General features: G+C 46.6%; 1 protein-coding gene across 24 annotated transcripts in view; it reads left to right on the top strand.

Annotated features, from left to right (window-relative positions):
* Window positions 1–20,221, top strand: part of KALRN (kalirin RhoGEF kinase) — a 655,970-nt gene that overhangs the window by 439,213 nt on the left and 196,536 nt on the right. For all 24 annotated transcript variants that reach the window (XM_019652336.1, XM_019652320.1, XM_019652304.1 and 21 more), the window contains 5 exons: window positions 5,560–5,671; window positions 7,422–7,612; window positions 8,048–8,149; window positions 9,463–9,605; window positions 12,686–12,788. In XM_019652336.1, coding sequence (XP_019507881.1) covers window positions 5,560–5,671; window positions 7,422–7,612; window positions 8,048–8,149; window positions 9,463–9,605; window positions 12,686–12,788 — 651 coding nt within the window. The remainder of the gene's footprint in view (window positions 1–5,559; window positions 5,672–7,421; window positions 7,613–8,047; window positions 8,150–9,462; window positions 9,606–12,685; window positions 12,789–20,221) is intronic.

The raw sequence follows: 20,221 nt of genomic DNA, 5'->3' as shown, positions 1-20,221 counted from the left end.
TCAAGATTATGAGGTTTTTGAGAGAAAACAGTTGAGGATCGCGTATTAAAACACAGCATCGTCCTTGTCTCTGTAGCATCATGAGTTCTGGGTTCTTCTGGAGCCAACTTGGAGATTTAGATTTTCTCCAAAACCTTTTCAAGTCAAATAATGAAATTATGTAAAATGCTAAGTAATTTGGGCAGATGGTTTTCAGAGAAGGATACAGTAACAGTCTGAAAAATAAGACATTTGCCCACAGAAACCCTGGGAAATTGCTATTATTAGGCAGTTGCATAGCCTCTGTCTATGTTACTTCGCAAGGGGTAAGAAGGGAGTTTTCCCTAAGTTTGAATATTTTGCTAGTTGCTCCTTATATGCAAATGGTTGTGATAGGCATGTTAAATAAAGTAGTATAGTTCCAGAGAAAGATCTGATGACATTCAGCCCGTGTACAGAGATGCTTGCAGAATCTCACATATTCTAGCTTCACTAAGCCTGAAAAACTAGTCTCGTTTCAAATCTAGGTTTGTAGTCATGTCAGAGTGTGCCCACTGGTCTGGTCCATGGGGCCTCGCAGCTTAGTGCTTGTGATGAACAGGGTGGGGACAGCAGCGAACCTGTGCCCTGGACCTTTCATTAGGCCTCTGAGTCAGGGTAGGCCCATGCACCATCCTTTCCCTTCAGCCTCCTTGTTCAAACCTCCCTCCTGCCTCCAAGAAGAGACTATGGGCTCCTGCTCCCAGGTGCTCACGTCATCCATCCCTACAGAAACGACTTAGAGAATTCCAGTGCAGTGTCCTGCCTTTGGCCTTGACTGAGGAGGAGTGGGAGAAATAATGTGCAGGATGTTGCGGCAGTTTTGGGAGAACTGTTTTTGAAGATGCCACCCTGTTTGTGTTTTGAAGTTTCTTATGTAAAGAGCCCCAATTCTCGTAAGATCTCAGAGTAGGGCATGGGGGTGGGGGACTCTCTTCTTAAAAACTGGTGTGCGTTCTACCTTTGATCTCAAGAGCTTCTGATCCTTCTTTGCCTTTGACTATCAGATAGTTAGCACTGAGTTCTGTGGTTACTTGTAGTCCTTTCTCCTTAGTCCAGATTTCTGTGTGTAATTATACTCTCCTTCCCTATCTCATGTAATGCTTGCCGCTTCTAAATGATTTTTCTTATGCCAGAAGATTTTTTAATTTTAGTTTTATGTTTGTTTGTTTGTTTTCAGTTTACGTATCCTTAAACACTTTTTGGGAATTGGTGCAGTTGTGAATTAAAAAAACACACAAAACAAACCTCACCAATCCATACTGCCGGTGTCTTAAATCAATTAACATATAGTTCTAAGAGAAATCTAGCTTTCCCCCTCTCCCTTTTAATCCCATAAAGCTGAGGTTGCTAGGGTTGATGTTGTGACAGGAGCAAGGGAGGGAAGTGGAGAATAGATAGGCTGTCCTGTGGTTTGCTTTGGGCAGATGAAGCGGTAGGCTCTGGGGCTTCATTTTGTCTTGAATGTTTTCGGAAGAGATGACCATGCAGGTAACCGAGAGGGGTAAAAATAAAGTAGGGGGAATTTGATTGTGGAGCAGTCGTGGAGTTACTGGAAAAGAGACTTAAGATAATTTTGGCCTTATTTATTTATTTATTTATTTATTTATTTATTTATTTTTAAAGTTTTTATTGGGGAATTGGGGGAGGGGAACAGCACTGGGGAATTGAGGGAAGGGGAACAGACAAGTTGCTGTCCTTTTGTCCTTCAGTCTAGTTGTGGAGGACGTTGCTTCACTGGTCCAAGTTGGTGCCATCATTGTGCTCTTCCCGGGTGAGGCAGATCGGTCGCCGGCCTCTGGACGGCCGCTCACGGTGGCTCTTGGCAGCTCACACTGGCTGCCAGCTGCTCACGCTGGCTGCCAGCCACACACGGTAGCTTATGCAGCCCACTGTAGCAGGGGCTGCAGCCTACGCTGTCACCGGCGACTCACAGCAGCCCAGCTCCAGGTGGAGCTGTTGTTCAGCATCTTAGCTGTAGAGGGCAGTGTCACTGGCCCTCATGTGGGATCCGAACCAGGGCCCTGCTGCTCAGAGCTGGCGTCCCAAGCCAGCTCTTAACCAACATGCCACTCGGCCGGCCCTTGCCTCTTTTAAATGTGCTGGTAGCAGAGTGTCTGCTGAGTAAAAGAAATAGTTTGCTGAGCTTTTGCTATAAATAAATAATATGGGATTTATTTTCTCATTAAAGTCAGTTTTATTCCAAATAAACTGATATTTAATTATCAATATCCTCTGGGGTTCCTCAATTTAGGTGTCACATGAAAGAAAAAAACTACATATCAGTTAGAGTGTTCAATAGTCTTCATGTAAATCTGCTATAGCTGTCCGTTTGGGGTGTAAGTTAAATGTTCAGCCTTCTCTTTACCATAAACTGTAGCAGGATCTAAGAAGGACTTATTGGCTTTTCTGGTTGATTAGTGGACTTGCCGAATCACCTCAGGGGTTAAACTAATTGGTGTTTTCTGTTGTAAACTAAAGCATATTTCTTATTCCTCTCTTATGTTTCTGCTTAGAAGTTCCTTCGATGATGTATGAAAACAAGGTTGGGAGGGTTAAAGTTAGGAAAGGAGTGGGAAGAATCAGAGAACGTTGGGTAGCAGAAGTGAATACAACTTTCTGAACCATGACGCCATTATACTGATTGGTACCAAGGACAGAACTGAGAGCTGATCACTTCTACCTTCCAGGCAGGTGCTCTGGACATATCTTCTCTTCTATGGACACCCAAATCTCCCTTCTTCATATGGAATGTATCCAAGATAACACAAAGGATTGGATTTTCATATCAGATGCTCACTAATCATATATCTTACCAAGTGTAAAGCTTTACTAATTTGGTTACATACTACATAATGATATTTTGGTCAATGATGGACCACATATAGGATGATGATGCTCCCATAAGATTAAAATGGACTGAAAAATTCCTATCACCTAGTGACGGTGTAGCCATTGTAATAACATAGCATAATGCATTACTCATGTTGTGGTGATGCTGGTGTAAACAAACCTGCATTTCCAGTCATATGAAAATATAGCACAGGGCCGATTGAGTGGCGCGTTGGTTAAGAGCTGGCTTGGGATGCCAGAGGGCCCCAGTTTGGATCCCACATATGAGGGCCAGTGACACTGCCCTGTACAGCTAAGATGCTGAACAACAGCTCAACCTGGAGCTGGGCTGCCATGAATCACTGGTGACAGCGTAGGCTGCAGCCCCTGCTGCAGTGGGTTGCTATGGGCTACTGTTTGTAGCCAGCAGCCAGCGTTAGCGGCCAGCAGCCAGCGTTAGCAGCCAGCAGCTGCCGTGAGCAGCCGTCCAGAAGCCGGCGACTGATCTGCCTCGCCCAGGAAGAGCGCAATGATGGTGCCAACTTGGGCCAGTGAAGCGACGTCCTCCACAACTAGACTGAAGAACAAAAGGACAGCAACTTGTCTGTTCTCCTTCCCCCAATTCCCCAGCACTGTTCCCATCCCCCAATTCCCCAATAAAAATCTTAAAAAAAAAATATATATATATAGCACATACAGTTATGTACAGTACATAATGCTTGATAATGATAATAAATGACTATGTTACTGGCTTATATACCAGGGGTGCCAAAAAATATATATACACGACTTGTATTCATTTTTTGTTATCGGTGTATATTGAGTATTACAATTTTAATACAGTTTTTTCCTTTCTTAAAAAATTTATACATTTTTTGGCATCCTCTGTATTTACTATACTATAGTTTTTATCATTATTTTAGAGCGTACACTTTCTACTTATAAAAAAAAAGTTTGTTCTAAGACAGTATACCATGTTACACTGGCCGCAGCCTAATGCATCTTGTGTTCACCCGTCTCTTGATTACATCATTTTCTCTTGAGCTTAATTTAACCTCGTGTTCTTTTGTACAGTGACATGCTGTACAGGTCTACAGCCTAGGATCAGTAGGCTATACCATATAACCTAGGCTATGCCGTCTAAGTTTGTGTAGTGCAGTCTAATGTTCACATGATAAAATCACCTAACGATGCATTTTTCTCAGAACAAATCCCCATCATTAAACAGCCCATGACTATCATTTCAAGGATACAAATAATCTCAAGGCAGAGGTAAAACAGAAGGAAGTCTAGAACTTCCAACACCTACAAGTCCTTTCTTACAGCCTCAGGATGTGCTATGGCTCAGATTAATATACAAGGTTTTTACATGATGCATGTTGCATCATATCACTTACCCCAAAGAGAGCCATTTTGGTCATGAAATGTACTCACTTTTTACTTAAATAGCTGCAGAGCTTATGTGATATTTTCCAGGGAGCCATGCACCTAAAGCCATAGATTCCAGGTTTGTTTACCATAAGAAGTCCTAGATAGACAGGCCAGATATATCCTACTAAAAGCATTCCATAGATATGGACTCAATTAGCATGTTTACTAGTTTGATCTGGTCAACTTCTTTCTTTCCTGGAAGTACATTCCTACCCATTCCCTGCCTTCCCCCCTTCCCAGACGCCCCTAAGGAGAGAGTACAGATTGCAGACCTGTTGCTTAATGATTTCCTTCCCAGTGTTAAAATGAGCAAGATACAGTAACTCTGATAAGAAAAATGGAAGCTAGCATTTTTCTGGTTTGGGTCAAATCATCCCATATGATCTTTTTGATTCCTAAAATAGTTGGAAATTATCTTTTCTCCATCAACCAGATACTGTATAACTTTTATGGAGATGGTAATGACGTAGTCTCCAATGAGGAAGTAAAAGAGAGGGCATGGTCCAGGAAGTCTGGTGGAGGACATGGGGGAGACAGGGTTGGCATGGTGGTTGGAGTACTGGACTAGGATTCAAGAGACCTGGATTCAAGCCCCTGCGTGGCCTCCAGAGAATTCTGTAACCTGGGGAAAATCTCTGTCCCTCTTAATCACAGTTTCCTCATCCAGCAATGAAAGGAATAGTCGAAAATCCCATCTGTTGGCCCCAGGTTAGGAACTCCTAATCCATATGATGTAAAAATATTTTATATTAATAACTCTGAAATGCTACAAACCTACAATGTCTGTAACCCCAGATTGCCCCCAGTATGGTGAAAGTCAGCATTCCAGTAATAGAGGTGTGTGAATCCAAGTGGTGCTAACAATAGGCGTGCAGTGATGTATGAGTGCTGTGCATTCTTTTCACACCCCTACCTTCTCTTCATGATTCCACAGTATTGCACCTCTATTCGTGTGCTTTGCCAGGGGTATTCTCTTCTCCAGGAGGGCAGTCGAGTGACAGTGCATGCCCTAGTTGCTGACTTATGATGTCTGCCCTTTGGAAATGGGGTTGCATTGAATTAGTTTGGATTAGATTGATCTGAGAAAGCTCAGTTGGGAAAAAAAATTGTAGTTGAATTTTTTGGAGATAACCCCCCATCCCACCTGACTTTTCTAATACATTAAAGGGAATCATTATAGAGAATGAAGCTGATGTATAACTGCCTTGATGGGTTAGGTGGTAAGAGGGTGGGAAAGCTGGGGGAAATGGTTCTAATTGTGTCCGGACTTTTTCCTAGGAACTTTTAACTTGCTGTGAAGAAGGAAAAGGGGAACTCAAGGATGGCCTGGAGGTGATGCTCAGTGTCCCAAAGAAAGCCAATGATGCCATGCATGTCAGCATGCTGGAAGGTAGCTGTCCTCACAACCTCCCTGGGGGAGCATCCACCTTTCTTAAGAACAGAGAGCTTGCATGGTGGGAAGGAAGTGGCATGAAATCAGGGAAGGGGCATGGCCAGAAGAGAGGAGAAATGGCCAGTTGTTAATAGGTACTCAAGAGGTGTGAGAGGAACTTCCCAGGGGTCAGCTCAGCTAACTCCCACCTCCACATAGGACCAGGCCGATGGACAACGTGCTGCCTGTAAGGCAGTCTAGGATGGACCGTCATCCTTCCTATAAATGTGCTAGAACCCTCACCCACAGCAGTCCTGTTAGTCTGCATAGCATTTGCACCGCCTTTGTCACCAGAATAAGTAGAAATCTTGCACGTGTGCATGCGCGCACACATCATCTTCAGCCTTATGCCATTCTTTTTTTAATTGTATTAGGATATACATGACATAAAGTTTATCATTATAACCATTTTTAAGTGTACAATTCAGTGGCATTAAGTACATTCACACTGGTGTGCAACCACCTTTATTTCATTCCTAGAAGGTGAGAAAAGTCAAGCCAGGTAAACCTGATAGGACTTCACCAAAGTGCATTCATCCTGCTGTAACCATGTTCTTGGGCCTGGAAACCTAGTAGAGTGAGACCCCAATAAAGTGCTCTTAATACCGAAGAACAGATGGATAGAGCAGCCATATTGGGATGGAAGTTATTAGATGAGTCGACTCATCCCAGCCTGGGCTGGCAAACAGGTGTCAAGGGAGATAAGTATACGCTGTTGGGAATATGTAAACCTAAGGGCTGTTTTTTCTCTTGTGGGCTATTTCTCCCCCATCACCTCCCCTCCCCATCCTCACCTCCATCTAAAAAAACTTGGTCTGGTCTCAATACTTCCTGGGCCACCCTTAGCGAGGAAGCCCCAATTCTACGTGCAAAGGAGTCCTGGTTACCTTTTCAGACTGAGCACTAACCATCTGAGCATATTTCTGTTGTCACAATTTATCCACCCCTTCCTTTTCTGTTTGCACCTGACCCCCACCCCTGGGTGTACCCTTCTCCTCTAGCCTGTCCCTGGCCTGTGTTCTGGATCTAGCTACTCCAAGTGTGGTCTGTGGACCACCAGCAGCAACACTAGGAAGCTTGTTGCAAGTTCAAATTCATGGGCTCCACCCCACATCTCTCTTTTGGGGAGTGATGGATAGGCAGGAGTCTGTGTTCTCACAAGCATTCCTGGTGATGCTATGCACACTGAAGTTTCAGAACTTCTGTTAGGTTTAAAGTGTTGAAGTTTCGTGCACCACACTGTACAGGAGCAACCAAAGGGAAGAGTCCTAGGAATGGATGTGAGAAATAGAACAACGACAAAGTGGAGTCAAGGGCACTCAATCAGGGAGTGTATGTCCTCAGCCTCCCTCCAAGCTCTGAGCCAGGGGCAGTGTGGGGTGGAGGAAGATGTGTGGAGGGTTTGTGCCTGCAGGAGGACCCAGGCTGACAGTGGAGCTGGCGGGGGGCGGTTGCATAGGACCTTTGCAGGAGATTCCGCTAATACCAGTTACGCGTGGGAGCGCTGGTGCAGGAAGGGGGATCTGATTATAGTTCTACAGAGCTGCCTCTTCAAGCCTTCAGGAGTCTCACAACCAGCTGAGAGAGAAAGCGCTGTGGGAGCTGAGGACCCACGGTTAGGAGGCCTTTCTCCAAGAGGAGAGTGGAGCGTGGCGCCCCGGATGTGGTGCTAGGGAAACTCCACAGGGTAGACATGGGTGTTTTTCAGGGTTCGACGAGAACCTGGATGTGCAAGGGGAGCTGATTCTCCAGGACGCCTTTCAAGTGTGGGACCCGAAGTCGCTGATCCGGAAGGGGCGGGAGCGGCACTTGTTCCTCTTTGAGATCTCCTTGGTTTTTAGCAAGGAGATCAAAGACTCTTCCGGACACACGAAATATGTTTACAAGAACAAGCTACTGGTAGGTGGGACAGGTGGGGTCAGACGAGACTCCCTGTTTTCATGGAGCCCATGGGCAGGAAGGGATCTTGAACCCTCCGCTCATCTCTTCCCCTGGCGCCACACCAAACCCAGCCTGGACAAATGACAGTGCCTCCTATTTGGAAAGCTCCCCCGCTCAGCAACTAGTTCTGCATTTTAGACTTCGCAGTTCTTCCTGTTTGCTTTTAGCACCTCCCTCTTCACCTTCCCTCCCTGCTACCTGCTAATCAGGCACGTGCCTGTAGGTCCTTTCATCCTGGGTAGAGGAACAAACTATCCAGTCTATTTAAGTGTGATTGACAGAAGCCCCTTCCTCGGTCCTCTCCTCTTTGTTGCCTTTCCCTTCCCACCCCAGCCCTAAGTTTCCCCACTGCCCTCCCCTTCCCCGCCTCTCACAGGCATTTCCTGTCTACAGACCTCAGAGCTGGGTGTGACCGAACACGTAGAGGGAGATCCCTGCAAATTCGCCTTGTGGTCTGGGCGCACCCCATCCTCAGACAATAAAACCGTGCTGAAAGTAAGTACTGCTCTCTGCTGCGCATAGGACCGCGATTGGGGGTGGAGGGATGTGGACACCTGACACCTAAAAGCTGGGGCCTGGAAAGTCCACCGAGCCACTGGGCCTGTCTTGGGAAGAGCAGCATCACATGGATATTGAGAAGCAAATTCTGTCATGAACGTGCGCTTGACATCTCACAGACAAGTGGCTTCCGAACTCCATGCACTTGTATGAGCATGGAGTGAAGAAGGCAGGGAATGGCTTATTGGGCTTCCTCAGCAGGGCCCACTTACAGAGGTTCTGTCCATATGGCCCCTTCAGTGTCAAGGATGACAGTTAACCTTTTGACAATTGTTTTGTTCCACATCCATTCAACATTTTTTTCCTGAACACCTTGTACATATAAGGTTATCTGCCCAGTGTTGTGGGGGATAGCTACATATAAGATGTGCACCCTATCCTCTGGGAACTTACATTCTAGAAGCTCCAGTAACTTATATTAGCATGGGAACTATGCTGATTGAGAGGAGTGTTAAGAAAGGGCCTTTCAGCAGAGGCGTCTTAAGGAGTCATGTCAGCTCTCCAGAGCACACGCAGCCTGGGAACTGAGTCGGTGCTTGTGGTAATGTTGGTCTAACTGAGAAGAAACTCTGCAGACGGAGCAGCCAGCAGTCACTCGCTTGTCAGGGAAGTGCCCATCACCAAGGAAAAGATGGTCCAAGCCTGGCAAGAGCTTCACACTCGTTTATCTGAATTGCCAGCATAGCTGCTACCTGTCGTGAGGCAGAATACCTGAAAAACATTCCACAAAGACAAATGGGATATTCATGGAATGGGAACAATGCCTTCAATTCTCAGGTTCACCAGGCTAAAAATCCAGGACTGACTTTCAGTCAGTACAGTCTATGTAGCCATACTAGGTGTTGAACGTCCTGATGTGTATCCATACCAGTTGCCTTCAAAGCCCCCTGCTGCCCCTCCAAGTGCTCCCCAGACCTCTCCAGAATCTAGTAAGCAAAGCGTTAATCCCCAGCCCAGTGGGCACTGCTCCAACCCCAGGGCAGATATCAGTATTGGTCAGTGTCTTCCAGGCCATTCAATACTTTGAAAATCACCCCTGTTCAAGTCTACATTGAATCTTGAGGTCATAGCTCTTTTCTAGGAGTTGGAGAAGCATGTCCCTGGGGTTGAAGAGTCAGAAATCTAAAATGAGAAATAAACTCCTCAAACATTTGGTATCTTGAAAGTAATGGACTAGCCTGTAAGGTTGAGAACTTTGAGCAGGGTGAAGGGAGATGGGGTTCTCACTCTTTCTCCCTGTGGCTCTCCAGGCCTCCAACATAGAAACCAAGCAGGAGTGGATCAAGAACATACGCGAGGTGATTCAGGAAAGGATCATTCACCTGAAAGGAGCTTTAAAGGAGCCAATTCAGCTCCCCAAAACACCAGCTAAACAGAGGAACAATAGTAAGAGGTAACCAGCGTCTCTCCCCCAGCACTGCCTCACATGCTTCTGGGAGTGGGAGCGGGGTGAACTTTTGCTTCCACAGGGGCGGGGCACTCTGCAGGTGGCACCCCTCTCCGTGGATCCCCACCGAGTCCTACCTACATGAGTTACCTCCTCCTCCTCCGTAAGCATCTTCCCAGTTCCTGTCAATTCAACTCAGCAGGGCTTCACTGAGCACCTCTCATTGATACACACTCTACAAGGTGCTACAAGAAGATAAAAGGAAGTGTGAGATGGGTCCGCTCCCTCAACAACCATCTAACAGTCCTGTCTCACACGTGGATTAGGTAGACAAGAAGAATCCGTACCATCCATAGGAACAGTAAACCCTGTAAGGATTCAGAGAGAGAGGACTTGAGATGAGCACTAGACTGGGGGTCTGGGGAAGGCCTTGGGAAAGAGGCGGGCTGTGAATAAGGACCGTTAGGCAGTGAAAGGGCTTTGGGTGCTATAATGCATGAGGGGTGGGGTGGTGGGATTATCATTTCAGCTCCTAACTGCCAACCCCCAGAGTCCTCACCTTCATTCACCTGAGATAAGCGATGTGATCAGGCAGAAGAGGACTTTTTTTTTTGGTATCTTCATCTCTCTGGGTCCTTTTAAGTCCCAGTTTCCCTTAGTCCAGTGGATGACTTCTTAAGTATTTCTTTCTCAAGTCTCCATGTGGCAGTCACCTACAACGACTCTTTTGGAAGGACCTTCAAAAGAAAGCATACAAAAACTTCATGTCAGTTTTGGAGAAAAACAAAACAAAAACCAGTGATGTAGTGGTTATGGTCCTTGCTGGTAGGTAACAGGCTCTCCTCTCCTCCCCGATTCATGAATGGAATAAATCCAGGAGATTCAGTTGACCCTTTTGCACCAACCAGGACACACAGGTTGGGGAGCCACCACAGCGCCCTCGGAGAAGCACCATTAGCCCAGAGGGAGGTGGTAGCCAAAAGAAGGGTGTGACTAAGTTAGAGAGAGAGAGAGACCTCTATGGGGCAGAAGACCCAACCTGCATGGCCAGGATAAGGTCACCTCTCTGTGCTGGGAGGACAAATCATGACTATATTGGGGGAGGGGCTATTTTATTTTCAGTTACCTACGTCCAGAGTCCAGGTAAGGGGTATACTTGGTTTAGCACTAGAGACAGACCCCTGCAGGAAGCCCCTACTTTAATAAAGAAGATAGAATGGAACGGTCATAAAGAACTGAATGTCCATGACCATGGTGGGAAAAGATATCAGGTGAGGCTGGCTGGAGTTACTCTGTGAAAGAGCCCTTTCTTTCTACAGTAGGAGAGTCTGAGCATTTCTAGAGTTTGAGGAGTGGCCCTATCTTGGAAATGCCTCTGTCATTGTCCTGTGATGAGACAGTGAGAGGCCCTGGCAGACTCCACAGAGAACAGCCAGGCAGTCCATAATGTCATTAGCCTGGCTTCCTGGATTTGGGGACAGAGCTTGTGGAGGAGTGGATTGGCCTGGGGAATACTACCCACACTCCTGGATGGGCTCTCCACACCCCCCAGAACTGGCTTCATCTGGAATGGCCCAGAAGGGCCCGCAATGGGTCAGAACAGTAGGCAGCAGGAAGTATAGCCAACTCTCACCTATCTATGAATGGTGGGCAGCAGTGGCCCAGATATCCAAAACAACAGATGATCTAAAAGTCCTTTATTGTTGGTTTTGAAATGCATCACATAATTTTCTATAGCAGATTTTCATTCCGACAAAAGCGCGGCTTCTGTTATTAAAATAAGTTGGCATTTTCCAAGCCCACAGGAGGTGGTGAGAGAGCAGTTAACTGAGAGATGTGCTGGGAGGAAACACTCTTTATGACTAGTGGAAATGTGTATATACATACACATCACATGTATGCCCATATACACACACATGTCCACATACGCTCACATATACCAGATTGTAATTGTTGAGACTCTGTGAAGCAGCATTGATACATGGGACATTTTGCCCATGTGGTAACATCCTCAGGCAGCGAGTCTCCCTTCCCTCTAAAGCCATGCCTTCTCCATATGCAGCATCAGGGCTGTGACTTGCATAAAAGCCCCCATGGGAAGAGCTGTCATTCCCTGTGCTAACTTGTCCAAACCCTGACCACATCTCCTCCAGTTTTTCCTGACACACAGACCATTCAGCCTTCAACAGTGCCCAGGCATCTAGTCCCCCTTGGCCCTTGCTACGGGTTCAGTGTAGGATTGGAGGGCTGAAGGAGAACTTGGGACCTGTGGACAGCTGTCTAGTCCAGGAGCCCATGAAGGGGTCCAAACGCCAGGAGTGCACTTGGGATACTGTCTTATCAGACGCTCAGGAGCGCAGCCGTCTCAAAAGCTGCTGTGGAGTCTGTGACTGTTCTATCTTGGAGAAGATGCCTTGGCCTTCTGAGTTCATGAGAAGTCATCATAAATAAGCATGAGACAAACAACACCCACCGAAATGAAGGCATTTAACTCCTCCATACCCACGAGTTGAGGGCCCAACAGCAGGAACTTCCCAAAGATAATCTCCCCTGGAGAAAATATCCCACTCTTTTTTCTTGAGCAAAAGAAACACATGTCAAAAAGAAAATATCTTGTCAGCTCTGTTTTCTTTATAGGCCAGCTGTAAACCAACCCCCATCCTGTTACAGGATGCAGGAAAACTATGTGAATACGCTGAATTCTGGGATTGTTGGAGATGATTCAGTCAGCTGGGTAGAAGCCTAGATCCTCAGTAGGATATACCTCTTCCTACTGCGTATCATAGACCCATTCCTGGCCTAAATGAATAAATAATTGCCCTCTTTGCACCATGGGCCAGAGGAGTTATGGAGGAGTCATTTCATGTTCAGTTATCAACAGAGTGATTATATGTTTACTAAGTACGAGAAGTGGCATTGTTGAAAATCACATAGCGCTGCTCCCTTTAGTGGGATCACTTTAGACAAATCCCTACTATCATAGAAAGTGCTGAGGCTCTGCCAGCCCAGCTGGAAATCCTGTGTGCTCTAAACCCACAGTGGTTCCCCCCACCCCCACCCCTGTTTTTTTTCTCTTCTTCCTGCAGGGATGGAGTGGAGGATGTTGACAGCCAGGGGGATGGAAGCAGCCAGCCAGATACCATCTCCATTGCCTCTAGGACATCTCAGAACACAGTGGACAGTGACAAGGTAGGACAGTGCCCCTTCCTACCTTCCCCTGAATCTTCTTATTGGCTTAACCACCCCTGCACAGTTCCCCCCAGAGGAATTTCTCCCACTATGGAGCCTGACCTCAGGAGCTGGTAGTCTCTGTAGGGCTGAAGGAGCTAGGTCACATGTGGAGATCTTGTCTGAGGGGACAGAGATTGGGGCAGTCAGCCAGACCTCTCCTGTTGTGAGTTTAGCAGAAGCGGCGACAGTGAAGAGTGAGAGAGTCTGGGTCTCCTATCCTTCTGAGATGCCCCATCTGAGCTGCTTCGGCTGCTCTGCCTCCTGGGAAGCTGGAACTCAGGATGCTGAGGCTGGGATAGTTTCCTGAGACCTTAGTGGCTGTGATTGGCTCATATTTATCATGATTCGAATGGGTTCATCTCAACGTTTGACCAAGACCAGTGATTTGGGAAATGACCACAGAGATGCTGGTCAGTAGGAGCCTCCTAGCCAAACAGGCTCCAGTGGAAATGATGCCCTCCTCTGGCCGGATATTGGGGCTCAGTTCCTGAGGGGCAGAGGACCAGGAAGCGGTACATGAAGCAGCATGTAGGGATGTAGTAGTCTTGCGAGAAAGCCGGGTTGCTTGCTTTCTTACATTTTGGAGCAAGTAAACAAAGTTAGGAGCTCTGATGGGGAGTGACAGAAGACGGTAGCCAGGACCCAGTGTACCTGCTCAAGCTAGGGGAAGAGTTCAGCTGTCAGAATTTGCATCAGGGACACAGCAAGGCTTGGTCTCTGACCCTACTCTCATTTCGTCACCTCAGGGTCAGAAGAGGCTGTGATGGTATTGTGCTGCATTTTAGTGCTTTTATCGAGGAAGGTGTGGATATGCAAAGACTGTTTGGCCCAAGTTTATCTAGACCTAGCGTTTTGGCTTAGTCCTTCAGCCTCAGGCACCAGCCTGTGTCCTTGCTTCATTTTAGTTTGCTAAATTATGGTTTTGTTTTGTTTTTAAGATGATCTGCATTCATTAGGATTTTTCCTAATTTTTTTCTTACTGGGAAAAAAGGCTATGCCCCAAACATCCTAAGATCACAGCTCTAAATCACACTCTAGACTGGTGTTCAGGACACGCCAGGTCATTCTAATACCCTGCTTTCCAGTTTCTAAGCCATTTTTGACTATCAGAGTGGCTAGAAAATTGTGGGTTTTTTCCCACTTGTGAAAACATACAAAGACAACTATTTCGGTACTTTCCTTTGCCCTCTGATCTGTCGTGTAGAAATATATCCTAGAATAGCCTATGAATGAGAGTGCTTCTTTTTAAACACTCAGTGGGTGGTAGGGGAAGTGCAGTGTTTCCCACGTCCAGACGGAGCCTGTTGACTTCAGGGTCCAGGAGACTCATCCCTTCCCGATGCTGCTCCGCCTTCCCCACAGCCCTGACTCACACACAGGCCCCTTTGGTAGAGCCATCTGTCCTGGGAAGCCGTGGGCTCCAGCCGTGCCTTGTCTTCTGGCAAGGTAAGTGAGGCTAAGTGAGAACGCCTGGACGGCAGGCATCCCGCGATTCCTGAGGAATCCTGGTGCCTCTGTGTTATTCTGGAAGTCAGGAGACGGAGGCCCAGGAAGACTGAGGGACTTGCCCAAGAAAATCCTAGTAGTTAGTGGAAAAGCAGGAACTAGAGCCCAGATCTCCCTGAGTCGCTGCATGTTTTCCCCCCTCACTCTAAAAGTCGGAGCGTTGAACTCCCAATGCTAAGATGAACTCAGCGGGTCAGTCTTTCTGCACTTTCCACAAAACCACTGCTCACATATTTGTGAGAAAGCTCCCACCATGTGCTGAGCTCTGTGCGGGACACTGTAGAGAGATGTGGACTATTTGTTGAGTGTGAATCCTTACTTGTGTGATTTTCGTTTCATGTGTGTCTCTATAACCAGGCTGTTAAGCCCTGAGGAGGGCAGGGGCTGTGTTTGTCTGTTTCACTGCTGTACCCCTGGCACACAGAACACACCGATGATCGAGCGATACTTGGGGAATGAATTAACAGATGGGACATAGTCATGATCTCAGAGAACTCCAGGATTAAGAGGCCGCTAACCGCCTGAAAGCAGCCAAACATACAAACATTATATTTTTAAATATGCTAGGGACACCTAGGAGTTTCCCCACCTCCAAGCAGGAAGCCTTAGTCAACTGGAGAACCTGGCCTGCTGGGAACATTAACCCCCAATTACCTTCTCAACCCTTGGGAAACAGGGGCAGCAGGTCAGGAGATGATGAGAGATTCTGTGTTCCATACATGAAACTGGGAAAACCACTTTGAAAGTCACACTTTCAGTAAGATAAAGAGAGGGCCTGTCTGTGACCATGTGCTATAATTTATAATAGAATGTTCTTACTCTGCTAACACAGAAGAGTGATAACAGGGTAGCCACGTGCCTGCCTTGACCTGCAATCTCCTTCGTCAGAGAAACAATTCATTGGTCTATTGGAATTCATAGATGTAATCAGTAGTGCTAAATTGTCCCCTCACTGTACCAGAAGACCAGGAAACTGATCTCCTTTGGTTTCTAAGAGGTCAGGTAAACCGACTCTGAAGAAGAGAAAGATAACAAAGTGGGCTGATTCAGGTAAACTGGACCATATTTCACAGAAGGGCAAACAAGTGTGGCTGTGCGGAGGGGAGGGGCAGAGACAGCTCACAGGGATCCGGGTCATTTTAACACTGGGTTTCTAGGAAAGGTCCCTAATCCAGAGAAATTAGAATAGTGACATTGCTGGGTTGGGCAGATGTGGAAAACGTAACCATTAAAGGGCCACGACAGGCCGATGTGAGGAGCTGTGGAGCCCTCGGGCACCTTTCTAATCACCTTGTGTGTATTTTGTGTGCTGTGGTGGGGAGGTAGGGGTCCAGACACACCTGGGTTCAAATTCCAGCTCTGGCACTTTCTATCTGTGTCACATTGCATGAGTTACTGCGCCTTAATTTCCGTCTGTAAAACAAAGATAATACCCATCTCACTGAGGCCTTGAGAAGATTAAGTAAAATAGACTCACCTGGCACTGGTTAGACACTCAATAAACGTTAATTTCCCACCCTTATGAGAGGAGAAGCAAAAGTTTAGAGACTATGAGTCAGAATGCACAATTATTTAACAGGCTGAGTGAGGGTCTTTGAAAGTTCTTGAGTAAAGTCCCACCCTCTGTGTTCTTCATCCATTTACTGATTGTCAGCAGGTTCCTTTCCATATTAGACACACAGGGATGTGGCTTCAGTTTGTCTGTCTATAAACAGAGCAGCCTTACTCCTTTTTCCATTTGCTCGCCCTTAGAATCTAAGGCTTAGATATTTGTCATTAGCATTGGCTCATGAGTTATTTTACTTAATGGGTTATAACACATTACTGTCACGTCTTCATTTTAATCCTCAAATTGTACCACCTTTGGCCAGTAGCAACCCCTGACACTTTATATACATTTTCTTTGACTATCCTGCCTGTCGCATGGTGACGCTAGCATGCATTTGATTAACACCATATTTTGAGCGAACGTCATACTACGCGTTGCTACTGTAATTCAATTCAACTTCAAAAAGTAATAGATAACATCTCTGAAATGTGTTGACATTTTTGGGGCGTCCCCCGGTATATGAAGACAGTTGCCTTACCTTTTAATCTCTGCTTAGGTTAGAGGTTCTCGGTCTCTTCAGTTGTTCTGTGTATTAATATATGTTCAGACCCTTTCACATCCTAGTTGCCTTCCTCCGGGCTGACTCCAGACTGGATGATCTGTATAAAACGGGGCATCCAGTATGGTACACAATACTGCAGATGTGCTCTAACTCATGCACAGTCAGCCCTTGCTCTGGGGCTGCTCTGCCTGGTCTCCCTAGGATGGTGCATCATGTCTAGGAGGGGTGTACAGTATGGCTCATAAAATCTCCACACCTGTTTTCATGGACGGACCTTAGTTGGACAGGTGACTCAGTCACCTGAGTATCATACTACTTTATTAGATTTTCTCATTTAGTTCCCTCCCAGGATTCCAGCATGTTTTGAATATAAATTATTTTGTCCAGTATGTCAGCTATAATACATCTCCCAGCATTATTGAATAAACATACCTCTGTGGCTTCATCCAAATTCTTGCTAAAAAGACAAGACTGAGGCCAGAAGACGAATGCCCGACCCCCTGCCCATTTGTCACCCAAGCTTTGGAACACTCCTTCTCTGACTCGTCTTCCTAGGAAAGGAACCCACCACCTTTCTCTGTAGCAGCAAAGCTGGGGTTGCTTTCTTATGTTGCAAACCCTCCCTTGATGAGAAATCAGTCTATACTCTTAATTGTGCATTAAATGCTGACAAAGCCAACATGGGTGCCTCAGTAAATGGCATTCATACCTTTCCGCAAAGTTGCTTTTATTCAACCCTTATTTGGGTCTGCATAATTCCGTTCTACCTTACACCTGTCCCATGCAGAGTGTTACTTCCCTGAAGCAAACGTGTGCGCTGCCGTTGTTCTACAGGGTCTGAGCCCTTCCTGTTGTGCCCAGGGATGTGCTCATGCTACTCCACACTCCACTGTAAAGAGGCCTTTGCTTATAGGTTTGCTATTAAGTGAAGGGCTTTGCAACCACACTTCAAAGAAATCCAGACTATAGAGTTCTAGTCAAGCAAGGCCGAGAAATGAGGTGGCAGTGACGAAGTATCTTGTTTAACATGATGGATTTCTGCCGAATAATTTCCAGCTCATGGTGCAGAAGCGGCCATCTGCCCAGCGACAGTCCCTGTGCATATATTTACCGGTTAGTCTCAGCATGCTGGAGATGCTCAAATGCTTGTTGAATTGCATGTTACAAACCCATGGAGTAGGGATACTCTCCATCCAAAAATCACTATGAATTTCTAGACATGTCCAGTCTGGATGGAGACAGGGAAATTGAAGTGAAAATGAGTTGCACGTACTAGTAGTCTCTACAAAAATTATAAGGGAGAGAATACTGCTAGACCATTTCAGGGCTGACTGTGATTTGAATGAGGAATTTCAACAATAATCTAATGTGATCTAAGATGCAAGGGCTGATAATGACTATGAACCGAAGGGGGGGCAGGGAAATGCCTGGAGAACCTGGAGATTTCAAGGTCTAACTCAGTGACTTTTAAACCCTGGACTGTCCAATCAGTGTAGTGGGTCATGACCGACATTCAGTTTTACCGATGTGGAGGGAAGGCTCTATTTAGAGATGGCGAGGGTTCAGCTAAGGGGAAAGGTTCCTCCAGTGTCACTCACTGCAGTAATGTGCAGTAGGGCCGGCAGCCTGGCTAGAGCTTGCTGGGGATAGGCTTCCCAGGTAGAGCCTCACCTGGCTTATCAGAACCTGTGATCCTGACGCCTGCACTCTGGGAGCATGTAGCAGGCCACTAGGTGCCAGGGCCGTAGTCAGAGAGGACCCAGCTCCTGCACTGGCCTAGTCCAGCTCTCTTCATTCAGGCACTGTGATGAGCCCCTGCTTACTCCATAGCAGGCGCAGTTCTCCATGCTGGGAACACAGTGACGAAACAAGGCCCCGTCATCCTCGAGCTTCCTTTCTTGTAGGAAGAAACAGTGAACAACCAGAAAGAGAAGGGAGAGCATCCCTAGACTCCTCCTAATAGGATCAGAGATAAGAGGCTGTTCAGTTTTTCTCCTTAGAAAATGTGGGCTGATGCTGCAATGAGAAGAGCTTGAATTTGATGTGAGAGAATCTTTTCCCTGTAGGGATTCGTGTTGAGAGGGGAACAGATGACCAAGGGGAAAATGGAATCTCTTCATTTAAATGGGCTTATAAATTTTTAAAAAGCCCCCAGAGAACAGGGTTGGCCATAGCATAGGGCTACTTGAGAGGGTGCGGGAAGGGAGTAAAGAGAACACCATGGGCCCAGTTGCCTAGAAGCAGAGTCTGAGACTGAGGTTCCTGTGCGTGTCATTTATGGAGGTGCGCTCTCGGGAAAAGGGGCAGGGAAACAGGGTCCATTGGGGAAGGAGTGAAGGCAGATATGCACATGGTTTCAGCTGGAGCCTGGCTAGTCTGGTTCCAGAGCGTGACGTGCACCCGGAGTTCACCCCACCTTGAGGCAGAGGGGCCGGCCCCTTTGTGTCAGCTGTGAGCTGGTCGCAGCCACCATGCATAAGAGCTGGGCATGGCTTGCCTGGTGGGAAAGGGGATAAAGATGGGGTGCAAAGCATCTACTGCAGGGAGGAAAGAGGATGTAGTAGGAAGGAGTTGGATTTTGAAACCAGGCATGGATTCAAGCCCCAATTGTTTATTAGCTGCATGACCTGAAGTGGGTCATTGAATCATTGCATGCCTCAGTCTCCTCATCTGTACTGTGAGGGCAATGCTTTCTGCTTCCTGGGATTTTGAAGGACTAGCCGAGACCCTGTATGAAAAAGTATCTGAAATGAGGAGACATGAGGTAGGTCGCTGTCCGAGTGACTGCGGGACACTCCCATATAAGAAAATGGACAGCGTGCTTCCTGGCGTTGTAAAGGCCCATAGATCACTGGGTTTTGCCTCTGACGAGAAAACCAAACATCTGGATATATGGAGACTCAGCAGTGTCAGGGCTAACAAAAATGCTATCAGTTCACACGAGGTAATGTACACTTGGCAAATTCTTACAAACCATAGAGACGGTCCATCCAAGGTTGGGTCTCCAGATTGTTATTGTGACGGTGTGTTGCATTTAGCTGGGGTGCCTGAGCAGGTGAACGACCCACTAGAGATCCCGCCCATTAAATGCACCATATTAAAAGTCAAAGAAAATGTGACAGATCTGTCCAAGACATTCCTCAGCACTTCGGTTAACCCTGCCCTGTGTCTCAGCGGGGCCTAAGGGACCATAAGATATTTCTTTGTAGGGAAAGACTAATGTTGCCTCCCATGTAGTAACAAAACACTTTCTCACCCTTAAATAAACACCTGAAAAGAACATATAATTGTACTTCCTGTTACCAGGGCTTGAAGTGGATATATCTGAAATCTAAACTTGGACTTGATAAGCTTCTGTAATCTTGAGTCTTAACTGTGCCCCATGCCTTACGGTACAGAGGGTCAGAATTGCTGTATGCACCTTAGATAGAGGCATTCTGATTTTTTTCACTGATTTCTGATTTTTCTGATAATCACTCCAAAGTAGGAAAAATGCCATCTTCATTTTAAAATTTTAAGCTCAAATTGTGAGGGGTTTTGTTTTGTTTACAGTTTTCTGAACAAACAAATCCAAGTGCAGGAGTAGGTTTGAAAATGGCTTTTTTCCCCTACTATAGTTCTTTTGTTACTTTGACCTGTGGTGGGCAGGTGACTGGAGGAGGGGCGAGGGCAGCAGTGGGCACGGAAAAGCATGGAACCCCTCCTGGTCCTTGGGGCACCAGAGGCTCCCTTTCTGCGGCTGCTCTATCACCTCCCCAAGAGCACAACTCCAAG

Source organism: Hipposideros armiger, unplaced genomic scaffold (assembly GCF_001890085.2).
Source record: "Hipposideros armiger isolate ML-2016 unplaced genomic scaffold, ASM189008v1 scaffold_8, whole genome shotgun sequence".
In the NCBI taxonomy this organism is placed as follows: domain Eukaryota; kingdom Metazoa; phylum Chordata; class Mammalia; order Chiroptera; family Hipposideridae; genus Hipposideros; species Hipposideros armiger.
This window is presented reverse-complemented; position numbering and strand designations above follow the sequence as displayed.